At 45.3% G+C, this 18522-nt stretch overlaps 2 protein-coding genes and 1 long non-coding RNA gene across 3 annotated transcripts in view; 2 read left to right on the top strand and 1 right to left on the bottom strand.

The window, feature by feature from the left end:
* The window catches only part of Rab15 (RAB15, member RAS oncogene family), a 30658-nt gene extending 20146 nt beyond the window's left edge, over positions 1-10512 (top strand). Inside the window, exons 4-10 of the mRNA XM_048362851.1 lie at positions 416-493; positions 1334-1423; positions 3293-3358; positions 3533-3912; positions 3943-4564; positions 8187-8269; positions 9792-10512. Coding sequence (XP_048218808.1) covers positions 416-493; positions 1334-1423; positions 3293-3358; positions 3533-3691 — 393 coding nt within the window. The 3' untranslated portion in view covers positions 3692-3912; positions 3943-4564; positions 8187-8269; positions 9792-10512. The remainder of the gene's footprint in view (positions 1-415; positions 494-1333; positions 1424-3292; positions 3359-3532; positions 3913-3942; positions 4565-8186; positions 8270-9791) is intronic.
* Positions 10513-10538: 26 nt separating this feature from the next.
* Positions 10539-15721, top strand: Gpx2 (glutathione peroxidase 2). The gene is made up of 3 exons (XM_048362852.1): positions 10539-10571; positions 10672-10943; positions 13490-15721. The coding sequence occupies exons 2-3, from the start codon at positions 10722-10724 to the stop codon at positions 13838-13840; spliced, it is 573 nt and encodes a 190-aa protein (XP_048218809.1). The 5' UTR covers positions 10539-10571; positions 10672-10721; the 3' UTR covers positions 13841-15721.
* A 133-nt stretch (positions 15722-15854) lies between these two features.
* On the bottom strand, positions 15855-17501 carry LOC125363559. Its single transcript, XR_007213244.1, has 2 exons — positions 16720-17501; positions 15855-16206 (listed from the first exon to the last, which is right to left on the bottom strand). It is a non-coding gene; the product is annotated as an uncharacterized LOC125363559 (long non-coding RNA).
* Positions 17502-18522: the final 1021 nt, after the last annotated feature.

Genomic DNA, 18522 nt, shown 5'->3' with positions numbered 1-18522 from the left:
TGAGTTGTCTGTATCACTGACCCCTGAAATAGGGTCCTCAGATTGCCTGCCAGGGAGGGAGTCTCAGGGCAGCCTCTGGAGGCTGGCTGATTGTCCTTCCTCAGTTATTCTTAGAAACTTACTCTAGGCGGGTTCCCACTCCTCTCCACCTCCTTCTATCCTCCACCCAGGAACAATGACCAGATCAAAGCATGTGGTGCCTTTTAACCCCAGAGAAGTGTGTAATGGATCTAGAAAGAGGCAGGAGTGGGAACCTTGGGGAGAAGGTAACATTTCTGGATGTGGAGGGATTCTCATGTCAAGCAAGGAGAAGGGAAAACAGGCCCAACATGTTAGGATCACCCTTTAGGGTCCATGATTACGCACTTTCTCTGTGCATCCACCTCCCCCATCTCTCTTTTTTCTCCTCTCTCAGGGAATATTTTTAGTCTACGACATTAGCAGTGAGCGCTCCTACCAGCACATCATGAAGTGGGTCAGTGATGTGGACGAGGTAGGAGATACCTGCTTCACTGACAGGGGTGGGGAAAGGGCAAACCCTCAGAGTGGGTTCTGGGAAACCTTGCCTTCCACAGCACTGGATAAAGTCCTCTGGATGAGTAAATCACAAAGAAGCTGAAGCAGCCATTCCCTCATGCTCTGTACATATAGCCTCGATGGCTATGGCTTCCCTGAAAATTAGTTTGTTCCCAGCCTTCCCTGTGAACTTCATTCCTGAATCCTCAGGGACAGATGCAATTGTGAGACTGGGCTTTTGGTTCTGGCTCAGTACATACTGGTAGAACTTCAGCAAGCCATGTGAACTCTCTGGTCCCCAGTTCCTCATTTATTGAATGAGAGTTGGATCAAGTCCAGGGTCCTTTGCAGCTACAATACCACTAGTTCAAACCAACAAGAGACCAATATTAGATAGTTTGTCTTCTACCCTAAGTTGTCCTCCTGACATTCCTGGGACAGCTATGGTAGTGCCAAACTCTTTACGTACTGTGTTTTTTCCTATATGTACATACTTAGGATAAACTTGTAAGTTACACACAGTAAAAGATTAATAATAGTAATGAAACAGAATGATTACACTATAATAAAATTTACTTTAAAATCTATGAGTGGTTTGTTTCTAGAATCTTTCACTTAATATTTTAAGACCCTAGTTGACCAGATAACTGAAATGGTTAGAAACAAAACCATAGATAAAGGAGACCCCTGTTCTCCAGTCAGTCCACTCTGTCTTAAGGTTAGTTGTGATGTAGAAACCAGTGGGACTGTAAGGGGAGATGAGAAAGAGAAGGGACCAGTGCTCTCACTGGCCTTTCTGCCTATCCTTTGTTCCTAGTATGCACCAGAAGGGGTGCAGAAGATTCTTATAGGAAACAAGGCTGATGAAGAGCAGAAACGGCAGGTGGGAAGAGAGCAAGGGCAGCAGGTAAGAAGGAGTTCACCTCTGGGTCTTTGGGCAGCACTCTCAGAACAGATCCTGAGAACAGGGACCCAGAAATGTACCCCCTTATCTTCATGTCCTAAGAGTGAGGATCCAGGAGTGTGCTCCCCATCTTCCATTCCCAAGAGCAGAATCCTAGGAGTGAACTCTTCATTTTCAGGTTCTCTTGCAAGTCCATGGCACCCTGTAGCACTGGGGGAAATGACATTGTTAAGAGTTTGTGCTCTCGGGGGCTGGGAATATGGCCTAGTGGCAAGAGCGCTTGCCTCGTATACATGAAGCCCTGGGTTCGATTCCCCAGTACCACACATATAGAAAACGGCCAGAAGTGGCGCTGTGGCTCAAGTGGCAGAGTACTAGCCTTGAGCAAAAGGAAGCCAGGGACAGTGCTCAGGCCCTGAGTTTAAGGCCCAGGACTGGCCACAAAAAAAAAAAAAAGAGTTTGTGCTCTCTCTGTCTTTCAGGACAGTGATCAAGGGTCAGTCTATACTGCCTCTTAGGCAGCAACTCTTACAAGTCCATATCCCCCAAATAGGATCAGCTTCTATTTAAAGCATCATCCTTGTGTCAGTGATGAGGAAGGACTTTGAGCTGCTAATATCTTCTCTAACAGCATCCAGGCTACCAAGAGAACCATGGGGCAGAGAGGATAGGAGACAATGCTAAATGACTGTCCAAATATCCAGGGACCTTGGCCTCAAGGTGTGGCTAAACTGGTTGAGCACTTGCCTACCAAATATATAGGGACCATCCTCTTAAGAGAACAGAAACAAAAAGATTGATATTCTGATGTAAGAGTTATCCACCCACTTTGAGGGCTTCAAGAGTTACTCTCTCCCTCTCCAGTCAATAGCATTCCATTAGCCCTTAAAATAAAATTGATTTTTTTTTTGCCAAAGAAAATAAAAACACAGCATTGAGAAATGTGAAAGCAGAGGCTAGCCTAAAAGTACCAGTAACAGTATTTATCTAGTACTGCATATGCAGCACTGTACTGAGTGCTCCTAGGTGCATGACTCCATTTAATCAATCCATAGCCCTGGCTGACACTGTCATTCCGGTTAGCAGAAGGTGAGCCTGGAGCTTAGAGAGAGAGCAGTAACTTGTCCAGGCCTGTGCATCTGTGAGGTGCCACTACTGGTGCTGCAGTAGTGCTGAGTCTGTTGGACTCCAATGCCTTTGTTCCTCATTTGTATTTATTTTTTATATTAAAGGAGAATTCATATAGACACAGACAAACACATATTTCACTGAAGTGTGATGTAACAGTACACCGAAATAAAAAAGAATATGTTCAAAGCTATTAGAGATAGCCAGGTACTGGTAGTTCATGCCTGTAATCCTACCAACTCAGGAGGCCAAATCTAATGACTATAGTAAAAACCAGCCAGAGCAGGAAAGTCCAAAGGCTTTGGTCTCTAGTTAGCCACCAAAAAGCCAGAAGTGGAGCTATATAGCTCAAGTGGTAGCATGTCAGCCTTAAGTGAAAAAGCTAAAGGGCAGTTCTCAGGTTCTGTTCAAGTGCCAGTACCAGAACAAGGAAAATGACAGCTATTAGAGAGAAAAGAAAGATGGCTGCCTCTGTTGATATACCCACTGCACTACATTTTGGGTTCTGTGTATCCTGTGTACAGGATGACTGAGGAAGCAGATGTGTGTGTGTGTGTATATATATATATCACATCTTTCCCCATCCTCTGCCAGCCTGTGTCTTGGAAGGGACTCTCAGTTTCTTCTGAGAAGTGATCTACCCAGAGTATTGTCTCAACACAGCTTAGTTTGTGAGCAGAAGTAAGTACCCAATGGCCCTTCCCTTCCCTTGCTGACTCCTTCAGAGATCTCCTTCTCTTGCAGCTGGCTAAGGAGTACGGCATGGACTTCTATGAAACAAGTGCCTGCACCAACCTCAACATTAAAGAGGTGAGAGCATTGGGCCAGCTGTCTGTCTCTGGTAGAGCCCAGCAGAGCAGGAAGGTGAGAGGAGGAAGTGGCACACAGGAGCCAAGATAAGCTAGAAGCTGGCCCTGGGGGCACAACAGGGTTGCGGGGGCAGCAGATGGGCACTGGACTAACCTATGCCCCTTGGCTTCCCAGTCTTTCACACGTCTGACGGAGCTGGTGCTGCAGGCTCACAGGAAGGAGCTGGAGGGTCTCCGGACGCGTGCCAGCAATGAGTTGGCATTGGCAGAGCTGGAAGAGGAAGAGGGCAAACCTGAGGGCCCAGCGAACTCTTCAAAAACTTGCTGGTGCTGAGGGTCCTGTGTGGGGTACCCCCACCAACTCCCTTCCCTCAAGAGGTCAGGGACAGCAGGAGAGCCTGGGCTCTGCCCACTGCTGTCCTCTCATTTGGTGACCCTAGCTGCTACTCTCCCCGCCTGGCCCTGAGAGCAGCTCTGCTGTGGTGTCTGAGCAGCCTCTGTCCCCAGCCCCTTGACTCTGGAGCAGTATCCTTCAGCCTGTTTCCCCAGCCACAGGTCTGCTGTCACCTCACAATGTGCTACAAGCACCGACTCGCCACCCCAAGCTCCCTGGACAATGGCTGAGGCTGGAGTCAAGGCCACCCAAAGGCCCCTCTCTCCGAGCAGCTTATCTCCTCTCTGCTTTCTCTCTTCGTCCCACTCTCTCTGACCCCTTCCCTCCAGTGTGTTTTGTAGGGAAACACTTCCTTCCCTTTTGCCTAGATGTCCTGCTGTGGCTGCTATTGCAGCTTCTTCCTTCCTAATCCTGGTTGGAGGAAATGGACCCAGGCTCACAGAGATGTTCCATCCTCTGCTCCAGAGAGGATGTCCCACCCTGTTTCATGGTAGCCCAAAGGCTAAGGGTGCTTCTCTCTCCTCCCCTCCCTACTGCCCCTTCTTGTGCCAGAGGCCTGCCTCCCCATGACCTGGGAAAGTGGATCACCGAGGTAGAAAGGAAACATCACTTGGTGGGTTTCTTACCTCTATATTTCTCCCACCTGAGCTTTGTCATTGCTTTGCTGCCCACCTGCCTCTGGTGAACTGGACTCAGAGGCAGGTTCTTCAGAAAAGAAAAGAAATGAGGGCGGCAGGCATCCAAAGTCACCTCCATTTTCTACCTCCCATGCAGCGAGTGTACAACCCCTCCACAGGGGCTCCTGAATTTGAGGTATGGACCAAGGCCTGGGGGTACCATGGGAGCAAGGAGTGCATTGGGGCTGGTTATGCCTCCGGAAGAAGGTGTGCTCAGAAGTGAAGGGCTAGCTCCTAGATGACAGGGTAAGAGCCAGTGCATGTGGGCCATGGGTAACTTTTTTTTTTTTTTTAATGTTGAGGGGATGTAGTCATAGCAGGGCCTCCTGGGCTCCTCTTTCCTTTCCTCTGGGATATCCCTGGACTCCTGGTAGAGGTAAGAAGTGACAAGCATGTCACTGTTACACTGAGCCCAGCCTTTAGCAGTCAAGGTTCCTCTGGGTTCCAGAGTTTGTGGAAGGGCAAAGACCTCATGGGAAGAGAAAAAGGAGGCCATGAGTAGGAAGGCTTGGTGCTGTTTGCTTCCACCTTCAAGACAAATGCTCCTCTTGTCTTCTTGCCCCTGAGTAGGCTCAAGGGCTTGCCAACTGCACTGTGGCTACTAGGGGAGGGAACAGGATGCCCTCTTCCAGAAGTTTCTTTAACCCTCAGCAGCCCAAGAATAGCCTGAAAGAAGTCCTATCAAGAAAGATCAAGTTGGGCTGGGAATATGGCCTAGTGGCAAGAGTGCTTGCCTCCTACACATGAAGCTCTTGGTTCGATTCCCCAGCACCACATATATGGAAAACGGCCAGAAGGGGCGCTGTGGCTCAGGTGGCAGAGTGCTAGCCTTGAGCGGGAAGAAGCCAGGGATGGTGCTCAGGCCCTGAGTCCAAGGCCCAGGACTGGCCAAAAAAAAAAAGAAGAAAGAAAGAAAGATCAAGTTAGCTGGGCACTAATGGCTCAAGCCTGTAATCCTACTTACTCAGGAGGCTGTGATCTGAGGATCACAGTTCAAAGCTAGCCTAGTCAGGAATGTACATGAGATTTATCTCCAATTAGCTACCAAACACCTGGACATGGCGCTGTGGCTAAAGTGGTAGAGCACTAGCCTTGAGCAAAAAATCTCAGGGACAGTGCCAATGCCCTGAGTTCAAGCCCTAGTACCAGCACAAAAATAAATAAATAAATATATGAAGAATCAAATCAATCACAGCTTAGGTAAGAGGATAGTTCTAGGCTGGTGGTAAAGCAAAAGAACTGGGTACCAACATTCACTTACCCAGGATTCAATCCCAGAGCACACGCATGCATGTGTGAAGAAAGGGCGTGTGTGAAGAAAAGCCCCACTTCCTTATTTCACACAAAAAGATAAAGAGTAAAATCATTTCCTCTTCATAGGGCAGCAGAAGAGACTTGCTGTGGATTTAGGAATGTGAGACAGGTTAGCATGGTAGACGAAAGAGCAGGAATAGGAATACAGCATTGACTAGTAAGACATGTCGAGAGCTAAGTTAGGATCGAGTTGTGTCTGGCTGGAACTGCTTCCCTGAGGGCCAACTCTACAGTGCCAAGACATTAGAAGCATCACCTTGGGAGTGATCACCTAGAAGGCTGGAGGAGCAGAGTCTCAGGCTGCCCTTAGTCAGGACCTGTGCAAGAACTTACATTACACACTGGTCTCAATCGGTGGGCCAGCGCTGTTGCTCCCCGAAAGGCTCAGGCAGAACACCACCACTGTTTTTCTCTCCTAGCCCCTCAGGAAAGAGGATTCTATTTTTACTGTACCCTTTGGGTTTTAGAAGGGAAAACATGGGTTTAGGATACTGTGGACTGATAGGCCCTCTCCATGAGAGCCATAGCTGGGAACAGCAGGAGGCAATAGCAGGAGGGTTGAGATTTTAGGGTACAGATATGGTTGCCAGGTACCAGTCATCCTTTTACTGCTATCCTCCTGTCTGGGAGGTGGCCTGGGCTGTGTCAATAGACCTAGACTGTTGAGCAGGCTCTCTGGGCCTGTCTTCTGTCACCGCTTCTGTCCCTGTGTCTTTAGATTCAGTCCCTCCCCAGCACACCACCTGCTCCTGAGCCCCATCACCTCCCTGTGACAGGAGAACTTTGTGTACTATGTCTCGGGTCCATTATATGAATTGTGAGCAGGGTTCATTTATTTTAAACACAGATGTTTACAAAATAAAGAATATTTCAAACCAAACGTGTGTCTACCTATATGAATCCCCAAGGAGGTCTCATTGGGACCCTAGTTATGAATGGGATGAGTATGGGTAGAAGAGGCCCCAGAATCCTCAAACAGTGGAGGTGGTGTACTTGGGTCTTCTGTTTCCAGCACAAGTCCTCACTGCCCCAGATCAGGCTTATGTCTCAGAAATAAAATTAACAGCCACCAAGTGCCGGTGGCTCATATCTATAATCCTAGCTACTCAAGAAGTTGAGATCTGCAGATCATGGTTCAAAGCCAGTCCAAGTAGGAAAGCCCATGACACGTCTATCTCCAGTTAACTACCAGAAAGCCTAAAGTGTGGCTCAAGTGGTAGCATGCTAGCCTTGAGTGAAGAAAAAGCTAAGGGACAGCACCCAGATGAGTTCAAACCCCAGTTTGGGCATGCGCGCACACACACACACCAGTCACTGGAAGGGGAGAGTAAGTTGAATACCTTAAGTCTGTGGGGTCTTGAAAGCCAGTAGATTCTCACTTGTTCTGGATGGATCAGGAAAGCTTGTCCTGAAGGCCTAAGGAGGGACTGAATAATCTTTCAGATTTTTGATTGGATATCTGGGAAACAGAGGTCAAATAGAATCCTCTCGAACATTCTAAATATTTAATACTGATGTGGAGTTGATGGACAAAATGTTTAGGGGGAAAGGAAGGAAGCAAGCAAGGAAGGAAGGAGTAAAGTAGGGCAGGTCAACAACAATAGTCTTAATTTCTTAACCATACTTTATATAGCGTTGTGATGCTTTATTCCTCTGATCTAACAATGAAGGAAGGTAATTATCTTTTTTGTTTTCTTAAGGTGAATACTTTATCCATGTTTAACAGGTAAGAGCACTTGTGGCCAAAAGACCACAAGTGTCTGGCATAAACTCATCTAGTTTAAATGACTAGGAACCTCTGCATTAAATCCAGAGAAAAGACAAAGCTTTGGCATCTCAATATAGAAAAATCTCTATAAGCAATTCTCGTTGGCATTCAGAATCGAGAACCACCCAACTAGGCTTTTTTTCCCAACCATCTATGAAGGTAGTAGTACTGCTTCCAGAACAACCATGCTTCTGCTGAAAGCCAGGAGAAACACATTTATTTGTTAGTGCCTACTCAAAGTTAAAAGGTTCTGAGAGTGAAGCTGGAGACAAAAGATTTTTCTAGGAGTGCCTCATCAATTTTATTCAATTGTGAGAAAGCCTAGAGAGACCCTGAGGGTTCTATGTTTTCCTGACAAAATGGAAGAGTGTGCACCCTGCCCCTCACTCTGGACTCCCTTTGTCTGCTCAAAGAGGGCTTGAAAAAGCAGTGAATAAGAGATGTCTCTGGAAGCACAGGCAGCTGGGCAAAGCTCTAGTCAGGCGTATAAAAATCTGGCTAGTTAATGTTAAGTTTCAGCCACTGTCAGTGTGCCAAGTCCCTCTGACTCAGTGATTTAGTAAGGACACTTACTGGCTGTATCCAGGGACTCCACCCAGGCCAGCAGAGGACACACTTAACTGCACTTCCTGCAACCCCTTCCATGCCTGTTTAGACAATGGAAATTTGCTTTTAGGGAAAGGCTGGCTGAGATGTACAGTTCCCACGGATAAGACAGCCACAGACAAGCTATGAGATGGAAAAGCTGGGCACTCCCTGGTGAGTAGTTCCTCCATCTCTCAACAAATCAGATTCTCAAGACCAGCTGCTCCCCATCCTTGCTTATTCTCTATTCTTGGAAACCATTCCCAATGGATGCGTACCTATAAGAACATTTTGCAGGAAGCATTTGCCTTCTTGTTTTTTTTTTTTTTTTGTCAGTCCTGGGGCGTGAACTCAGGGCCTGAGCACTGTCCCTGGCTTCTTTTTGCTCAAGGCTAGCACTCTACCACTTGAGCCACAGCGCCACTTCTGGCATTTTCTATGTATGTGGTGCTGAGGAATCAAACCCAGGGCTTCATGTGTATGAGGCGAGCACTCTACCACTAGGCCATATTCCCAGCCTAGCATTTCCTTTCTTAAAAAATAATTTTATTTTTATTATCCTTAAGTAGTTGTACAAAGGAGGTGCCTTATAACAAAGCAGTTTATGAATATAATGCAGCGTGATCAGTGTCAGCCCATCAACATACTCACTCCTCTTTGACCCACTCTTTTCCTTTTCTTAATTTTTTGGTATTCACAATGAATTTTTTTACTGCATTCTTCCCCCCCCCCCCCCATACCATTCATCAACTAAGGGGAAAGCCATTAGCTCCACCCTTTCTTCCTGGAGGTACCCATTTCCTGGTGTTTTGTTGTGCTTTGACCTAGTCTTTCTAAAGGTCTATACTGTGTGAGCTCTCCATAGCCTATTATACTTTAATTCATTTGTAACCACTTGCAGTGGTTTACATCCAGTGTATTTACTTAGATTTATAGACACATTCTAACTACCATAAATGAGGGAAACCATGCAACCTTTGCATCTCTAGGTCCGGCTTACCTCACTTAATATAATTTTTTCCAAGTCTTTCCAATTTCTTATGAATGGTATATTATCATTCTAATAGATGAGTAAAAATCCATTATATATATGTGTGTATATATATATATATATGTTACATTTTCTTGATCTAATCCATAGAGGGACATCTGGGCTGAATATATTTTGGCTATGGTGAATAGTGCTGCAATGGACATGGTTATGCTGGTGGCTTTACTGTAACCTTGATGTGTTCTACTAGATAAATGTCCAGGAGTGGGATTGCTGGGTCATAAAGTAGTTCTATGTGCATTTGCCTTCTTACTAAAAATTTACCCTAAAATCCAAAGCTAGAGAAAACGTACTAGTTTTACCAAAGGAGAAATCAAGGCATTTTTTTGTAAGTTGTTTAGTTGACAGGTGCTTAGAAGAGTGGAGTGGCATTAGGGGCTTCTCAGTTTCTGTGGGCTCCCATGACAGCCCTTAGGTCATCTTGAGATGTCTTGGAATTCACCGGACAGCTGGAGTTAAAGACATCATGGTAGCTGTACCAGTAGAACCACAGCAGCTTTGCTTCCCTTCACCCTTCCCTCTCTGAGGGGATGGCCAGCACAAGCACACTCTGTGAAGTCTTGAGGACTAAACCTCTGATGAAAAGGAGATGGGCACAGTTCATCTACCCTGAATTTACCTACCTGTTCTCTGGCCTCCTTACAGTGACACCTCCAGCAATGTCCTCATCCTCATGACCAGGGAAATGGAGGTGGAGGGTATAATAGGAGATGGTACAATGAAGAAGCAAAAATGGAAAAAAGAACATCAATCAGTGGAGGGAAAAAAAAACAACTTTCCAAGACAAACACAATTTCATCACTTTTGCCTGGCACAAGCTGAGAATGGAGAACCATTGTATTCCTTCCTACCTTCCTTCCTTCATTTTTTCCCCTCTTTCCTTCTCTCCCTCCATTTCCTCTTTTCTTCCTTTTCTTCTTCCTCTTCCTCGTCCTTCTTCCCCCTCTCTCACCTCAGCACAAAAGTCATTATTTCTAGAAGGTGACATACTCTCTTCCTAAGAGGTCCTTTGATTTTGTGCTTGTGGAAAGCTATAGCTAGAGAAAAATGTAAAAAATAATGTGTCTGTTTCAGTAGTCATCTGACTTAGGTGAACATAAATGCCATTTCTCTTCCTCTCTGACACACCCTTACCCATCACTGCACAGTTCAGAGATTGACATTGAATAAATGCATTGTTAATGTCTGTGTCGAGTGAAAGCAACCTGCTAGGGCAAACAGAAGTCAATCTCGCAGGCCTCCCTCCCTTTTTTCCTCCTCATCTGACCTTTGGAGCTCTGGTTTCCTGCAAGGAGTAAATTATTCACATCTGCTCACAGATATCAAATTGGCCCTTTCCAGGTTGCCAGCAGGGTGGGGCAGGAGGTGGCTTTGTTTGGCTGATGAGGAGGAGGAGCAACCTCCTTGTTCAAACAACGTGTACAGGTGGTTGCATGTTTTTGCTAAGTCATCCAGGGAAGACAAAAGCCCTTTGTGAGATCTTCGGTTATTCCTGGCTCCTCCTTCCTCCCCACCCCTTTGATAGACCCTTAAGTGGGTTCCAACAACTGGGCAGGGCTCACTCTGCCTTTCACCATGGCTTACATCGCCAAGTCCTTCTATGATCTTAGTGCCATCAGCCTGGATGGGGAGAAGGTAGATTTCAACACGTTCCGAGGCAGGGCAGTGCTGATCGAGAATGTGGCATCGCTCTGAGGCACAACCACCCGGGACTTCACCCAGCTCAATGAGCTGCAATGCCGCTTTCCCAGGCGCCTCGTGGTTCTCGGTTTCCCCTGCAACCAATTTGGACATCAGGTGAGGGGTCCTTTGGCTGGGAGTAGCTTTTGCAGTGCAAGGAAAGAGGCTGAATAACTGTGTTGGCGTGTCTGGAATTGAGGGGCATGCTTCCTCATCCTGGATGTTTGGGTGCAAGTGCAATATCAGAGGGAAGTAGAAGCTTAAGGTGAAACATGGAGGATGTGTGTTCTCATGGATTCATGGCCTTTCCACTGTATTACATGAGGGCCTCTACCAGGTCTATCTTTTTTCTCTATTGTATTTTTGGAGCCAGGGTACCAAATGCATGCATTTGTTGAATGAATGAGTGAAGGAATTAAGTCAAAAGTCAAACTGTGATTGGACTGACTCAGGAGACCTTTGTTCCTGCTACATTTGGTACTGCTCTGGTACCTCTGGGCTCTTGAAAGCAGCACTGAATATTTGTTAAGTTTCTGCATTTGTAAACTAGAGATAATGCCACTTAACTCACAGGATTGTTGTGAGGTTCTGTTGTGCCAAGTCGCGAGACGACCACCAAGAAGGCCACCGAGACTCAGACATTCCAAAATGCAAAAGCAAGGCAAGGCTTTATTCAAGCGAGCTGCAACTCGGGCCTCGTCCTACCCACCGACACAGCAGAGGTTAGGAGGAAGCCTCGAGCTGCGATTACACAGGGCTTATAAAGGCAAAAACAAAGTTACAGCAATCAGGTGTTCAAGCAAGCAAGATTAGGACACAGGTACAAATCTGATTGGCTCAGGGCTCGAGGCATTCTAGGGGTGGTCAGAGTTAAGCATTCCCAGTGGTTAGAGTTCTTGACCGGCTGGGCCCTAATAAGCTTGCCCTGGGTTTGCTCACAGGGCCTACTTATCTCAGGTTCACGTGGTAAAGTGGGGTTCCCATGGTAAAGTGGGGCCTGGCTTCAAAGTCTGGCACTTCAGTTCATGAGGTAAGATATGGAAAAATAATTAGAAAAACAGAAACTGACACAAATTCAAGCAATTTATTATTTAGATCAGAGTTACATTTGTTTAGATTGTCAAGTGAAAAGGAATGGGAAAAAAGCAAAGACCTCTGGGAATCACATGTACATGTCCCTCACTGAGTCAAGTTACTACATACAGATCTTTAACCCTACACCTTTACCTTTTAGTGATTCTACTATTTATTCATTGAATTGTCCGAGCAAGCAGGATGTCACCAAGTGAACCCTCTAATAATCCTCTTAGTTCAACTCACAGTGGCATAAAGGGAAGGGAAAATTATCCAATATGTAAGCAGGAAGGATGAAAGTCTCGCTGTGACAAACTGAAGCCAAAACCATTATTACTCTGCTGCTCATCATTCCCTTCTTAATTCTCCTTCCAGCCTTTGCTAGGGCAGAGGCAGAAAAGAAAGGCATAACTTCTTAAGGGACGTCCTGCAGGCCCTAGAGGTGCCTCTAGCCTATTACTCTGGGCTGCCTAGTGCTGGAGGGCGTCCATAACCTATCAGGAGCCAGCCGGCTATTTGCATCAAGAGATAAGTCTAATAGAGATCAGATGGGGCTCATGAATGTCACCATGGCCTAGAACTGACTGTACTAATGACTCTTTTAGTAGGTCAAAGGAAGAAACTATCCAGGGGAGATCTGACTCTTAGCCTGGGGAGGAGGGAGAAAATAGACTGTCTCTGGCATTTGGGGGTTGTCAAGTATAGATACTGTGACTGGGCAGAGGGTAGGGATGGTAGTGAGGAGGGGGTGACAAGTAACCGATTCTGAGCACAGCTTTTGTGGCTGAGAGGTTGGGTGTCTTGATAGCAAAATAAAAGCAGTAATACAACTTTTAGTCCTCAAGCACTTACTCCTTCAACCCCTATTCTAGATCAGAAAACCCAATTTTTCATCCTATTTATTTCTGTTGGCCACTAAGTAGTGCCATTTAGACTCCATTAATTGTTGTTACTTACCTACTTTGTCTTTCCCTTGTATGAGTTCCTCCTTTATCAGTGTCCTCCTATTAGCATTTTAGTTTTAGGATAAGGTAGATGAAAGCCAGACACTGTAATCCTATTCTCCTGGGCTTCACTTTCACCCTTTATTTGAAGAGAGAGAGGAAGGGAGCGGAAGAGAGAATATGAGAGGTGAAGGGGGAGAGAGAGAGAGAGAGAGGGAGAGAGAGAGAGCGCGCGCACGCATGGGTACATAGATGGTTGTAGGTAAGTAAGGTAGGTTAGAATGGCCTGTGCCTCATCTCCTTTCCTTCTTCTGCCCCCAAATCCAGGTTCCCAGGAATTTCAAATAAATACTTTATGAACCACTCAGGGTCAGTTATGTTCAGAAGCAAGTTCATATGTTTGTTCAGTTACGTATAAGAGCAGCAAAACTAGCGCAACTATATGAACTTCAGAAATGGCCTAGCACACTATCAAACAATAGCAGGGAGAGGGAAAGAGACAGATAAAATGGAGGATAAACATACACATTACATAGATAGAAAAGAATGATACTGGCATGGGAATTTTGGAGAAAAGGTTTCCAGTAGTGGGCCCTTGGCTTCCTCTTCCTGTTTCCATGTTCCTTGTCTTTTTTTCTCCCCTAGGAGAACTGTCTGAATGAGGAGATCCTGAACAGTCTCAAGTATGTCCGCCCTGGAGGTGGATTCCAGCCCACCTTCACTCTTGTCCAAAAGTGTGAGGTCAATGGGCAGAATGAGCATCCTGTCTTCGCCTACCTGAAGGACAAGCTCCCCTACCCTTATGATGACCCATTTTCTCTCATGACCGATCCTAAGCTCATCATGTGGAGTCCCGTGCGCCGCTCAGATGTGGCCTGGAACTTTGAGAAGTTCCTTATAGGGCCGGAGGGGGAGCCCTTCCGCCGCTACAGCCGTACCTTCCAAACCATCAACATCGAGCCTGACATCAAGCGCCTCCTCAAAGTTGCCATATAGATGTGAGCTGCTCAGCATGCTGATCTCCCACTCCTTCCACACCCTAAGCACTCTTCCTTAGGACTCAGCGTGCCCTCAGGGGGCACTGCTAGACCTAAGCTTTCTCTGTACACCACTCTTCATTGAAGAGCCTTGCCTTTCCCATCTGCCTCTTTCCTTTTATTCTCTCAACATTCCCAGTATTTTAACTTGGGGCTCTAAGACTAGGTAGGCCTTGGGGCCCTGGGCCTTCACAGAATGATGGCATCTTCCTAAATCCTAATGGACGATGTCTGAAAAGCGTGAAGGGCCTAGAGCTAGCCTGCTAGCTAATGAGTCTAATAAAGGGCAGGTGTGGAAATGGCCAGGCTCTTTGTGTCTTCTTGTCAGCTGGGTGGTACACATTGCAGTGGGACAGGGTGGGTAGTGGCACACTAGCTCCTCTTTAGTGGAAGGAAGCTGATCAAGGGAATACTCTAATGGCTATCTGGAAAGCAGACTCTGGTCAAGGTCTGTTGTGGCAAGAAGAGTTGTAGCAAATGTGAATTTTATTTTATGGCTCCTCTCTAGAACTGGGAGGAAACAGGAAGAGAACTAAAAGCCTCTTTGGCTGGGAACACTAGGGGGTTGTTGGATGATTACAACCAGGAAACTATCCTAACACAGTGAGTATTTGCCCAGCTAGGTATTATCTGTACTTTGAGAAATCCCTGAAATTCCCTTTGGTCAACTACTGACAGCAAGGGCACACAGAGTACAGTTTCTGGAAACACAAAACTTTATTCTTTTCCAAGTTACCTGATGGGATAGTATGGTTTTGATCTTTTGCTAGACTGAGTTTCCTTTCAAAAGTCACATTCTTCCCCTTCTTCTCAAGCTCTAAGTCTGACAAATTTAGGCTGAAAACAAACAGAAGCATGAATGACTGGGTCATATCTTCCTCCAGAATTTATGACCTGCCAGAGTTAGAACTGTTGTATGGAATGGCTTTGTTAGGACAGTGTCTCTCCTCCACTAGCACATTCCCAAGTTATCTCACCACCAAGGCTGGGTTCTATCATGTTCTCATGTGCTGAGGCACTACCTCATCCTGAAACCTTCTTACTACACTTTTTCCTTTGGCCACTAGGTGGAATATTTTACTTCTCACTGAAAGCCTGAAGGGGTAGTTTTGCAAACTAAATACTGTTCGAAGAATCCCATGCTGACCCAGAAATGTTTTCCCTTTAATCTGCTTTTCCAAGTCCTTATATCATCTGCGAAGCCAATGTGGAACAGAGACTAAGGTTCCTCACTGTCTGACCTTCAACTAAAAGTCTGTCATTGGTGGTGCTTTACTGCAAAAGGGTAAGCTGAGCATTATAATGGGAATCCCCTGGCATCCTTCTGTAGCACTTTCTGCTAAATTAAGGCTGCCCTCAACCTGACACAAGCCTTTCAGATTCTTTCTCTTAAAGCTATTGGGGTGGTTTTGAGGGAGCATCATCACACACTGATTTCTGAGCAGTTAACTACGGAGACAAATTACTTCTCTGATAAAATGAGAGGTTCACACTGGAAATCATACTATGATTTGTTCATCACTTTGATGGTGCTAGAGCCCGTTGTTACATTCGGCAAAAGCCAGCTATCCTGGATGTTAGCATTATGTCACTGGCAATTGAAGGCTTGATATGCCAGTGCAGTGTCTTGGGTCTTTCCTATGAGACTCAAGTTGAATGAATAATTTAGGGATTCCCAAAGGAATGGGCAGTTCAGTATAAGTGATTTGCAAGGAGTCAGAAGGAACTACCAAGCCAAAAGAAGGCTCCTCAGGGAGATGCTGTTTGATTCAGACAGGACCTGACCAGTTTGGCTCAGAGGGAACAGGTGGGAAGGATGGCAGAAGTCTGTTTTACAAGGACCCTGAGCTTTAAACCTTTCACTGTGGTGTTATTAAAATGAAGAGAAAGTATTCTTTTCCTTTATTTTTCATCTGTCTCCCTTTCCACCCTCAGCAGCAGCAAATTATGGTCACCAACACAAAAGGCAAAGCTTTTTCATGGATAAACAAATTCTTTTAATCAAATTTCCCTGGGGCACTGAGAAGTAGAGAGAAGTCTCATTAACACACTTCCAGAAGTGCTGAGATAATGCTGCTCAATTTAGAGGGATGACATAATCATTCTCTGAGAGTTCTCATACAAAATACAATTTGGAAGAAGTATCTTTAGGGGGACCAATATATACAGACTGAAATTGATTATATTAATGACTATGTCCCTATTGCAGTATTTTCTTAAAGAAACACTGAGCCAAACTCTAAAACTTCCTTAAAATCACCATCACAGCCACCAACAAACTACCAGTTATCAAATAGTTTCTATATTCATTAACAGCACTAAGTACTTTTTTTATTAACTAAATTTTATTGACAAGGTGTTGTGCAAAGGGGGTACAGTTACATAAGGTAGTGAGTACATTTCTTGTCATATCTGTTACACCTTCATTTTTCTTTCCCCTCTCTAGTTCAAGTAGGCATATATACAATATCCAGTGTACCAAAATCATATACAGTAACCATGTAGGGTACACCAAAGGAAATTCACCTAGAACATTAAACCTAACAGCAACAATAGAATTCTCCTGTGTCCTTCTCTTGGAGTTTTTTTTTTTTTTGCTCATCCTCATCTTATATAATCATGTGTACATAGCTGTTGAGCTATTGTGACCCACCGATAGATCTATCCTAGACCTTTTTATGTTTATTTAGTAGTTGTTTGGTTTTAGATACATAATGTAAAGTCACTGAGCCAAACGTGGAAATACCACTTGAAAAGAAGTTTGTTACTTTGCAGACCTGGTCTCTACTGTCCCCCCTCCCCCAACAGTCATATATCAAAGAGACCAGCACTAAGTACTTTCTATACATTTGGTTATTTATTCCTCATTTGGACCTGATGAGTTTTTAATCACTATTTAAAGAGAATTTAGGTGGGCAGGACACTTGCCAGGGACAAAAGAGTAGAAATGAAAGCTAAGCCTGGTCATCCTAAGTCCCAAAGCATCTGCTTTTAACCACAAGACCACAGTGCTGCTCACATTTTCTTTCATAAAGCCATTGACGGGTCCAGGTAATTACTATTACCATTATTATTTGCCCACTCAGGACCGCACACTCCATTTGCATGTTCACAGCTAGCACTCAACCATGGCTCCAGTCCAGTCCTGAGAGTCTCAGGGACTTTCCTGCCTGGGCTGGCTTCAAACCAGGATAATCAGATCTCAACCTCCTGAATAGCATAACCAGTATTACAAGCATGAACTATGAATGCCCAATTGGGTCCAAGTTATCTGAGTTACTTACATTAAGACAGCAAGGAAACAACTGAAGTAGCTCCAATACATAAGAATGCATATTTGCATCCAGGTATAAATGAAAATCTGTTTATATGTATATGTTTTACATATATGTATGTGCATTTATGTAGACACAATCCTATACAAACATTTCTTTGTAGATATGTATATAGGCAATTGGGGCTAATCATCCTAGAAGACAGTACTATCTTTATAAACTCTGGTTACATGAGACAGAAGGGAGTCATAGATGAAGTGTAGTAAAAAAGTGGAAGAGAAAGAATGTGAATGTTTGGTGGAAGCCAGGGATGGAGTGAAGATGTTTCCTCATCCTTTCCCTTTCCTTTCTTGTTGGGGACTCAGTTTTGGCCTTGGTGGGGAAGGGTGACAAGAGCTCCCGAGATGCTGCCCTTCCCCCAGCCCTGGGACAGTGTTGGGGCTAGCCACTCCCACCTTCCGGCCTCAACAGGAAGAGAAGACCCTGCCCCTGGGGGAGGCAGACACGTGTGTGCCACCATGATGGGGGTTGTCCAGCCCACAAAGGAAGTTTCATGACATCACCTGATGGACATGGTCTTTAGCCTATGAGTGGCCCTTTGGCCAGTCCCCCTTCTTTCCCGCCATTACCGCTATATAACCCCCCCCCCCCCAATTAAATCCTTTGAGACCCATTCAAACATCCAAACGTCTCCCCGACATCTTTGTCCTTCGGCTCCTGACACATTATCGGGGGCCGAGGAAGGGATTTTGGCATCCCACTTCAGCTTAGAGCAGTCCGGTAAGGGCACGCCTTACTCCTTCTGCTGGTATGAGGGGTAGGGCGGAGTTTGTTTCATAATTTGAGGTTCAGGCATTTCTCTGGGAGATGGGGGGAAGGGGTCCTCAGAGGCCCCGACACTTTCTGACCTAAAATTCTGAATCGCAAGCATTAGGAAAATAGCAACTAGCTACTCATAATACACAAACGGAACAAAAAAGGCCATTGAGAAAGCCCTGCAGAGAGCACTGCATACCTCAAATTGCTTTCCTTTACAATTAAAACTCCATGGAGTGTTTATTATAGCCCTATCACAACAGCCAAGTTAGGAAATCATCCTAGAAGCCCACCAAGGGATGCATGAAGAGAATGTAGCATATAAATACATTTTCTTTAGTCACAAGAACAAAACTTCCATTTGTAGAAAAGTGGGTAGAAGTGGAGATCACCATGTTAAATGAAATAAGCCAGACTCATGTTTTCTTTCTAATGCAAACTCTGGATTAGAAAAGAAGAAATTAAAAAGCTAGATGCTGGAGCTCACAACTATAATCCTAGCAGTATACTAAGGAAGTTGAGATCTGAAGATCAAAGTCAAGGCAGATAA

Source organism: Perognathus longimembris, chromosome 14 (assembly GCF_023159225.1).
Source record: "Perognathus longimembris pacificus isolate PPM17 chromosome 14, ASM2315922v1, whole genome shotgun sequence".
In the NCBI taxonomy this organism is placed as follows: domain Eukaryota; kingdom Metazoa; phylum Chordata; class Mammalia; order Rodentia; family Heteromyidae; genus Perognathus; species Perognathus longimembris.
Note: the sequence above shows the minus strand (reverse complement) of the source record. Positions and strands in the feature narration are given on the sequence as shown.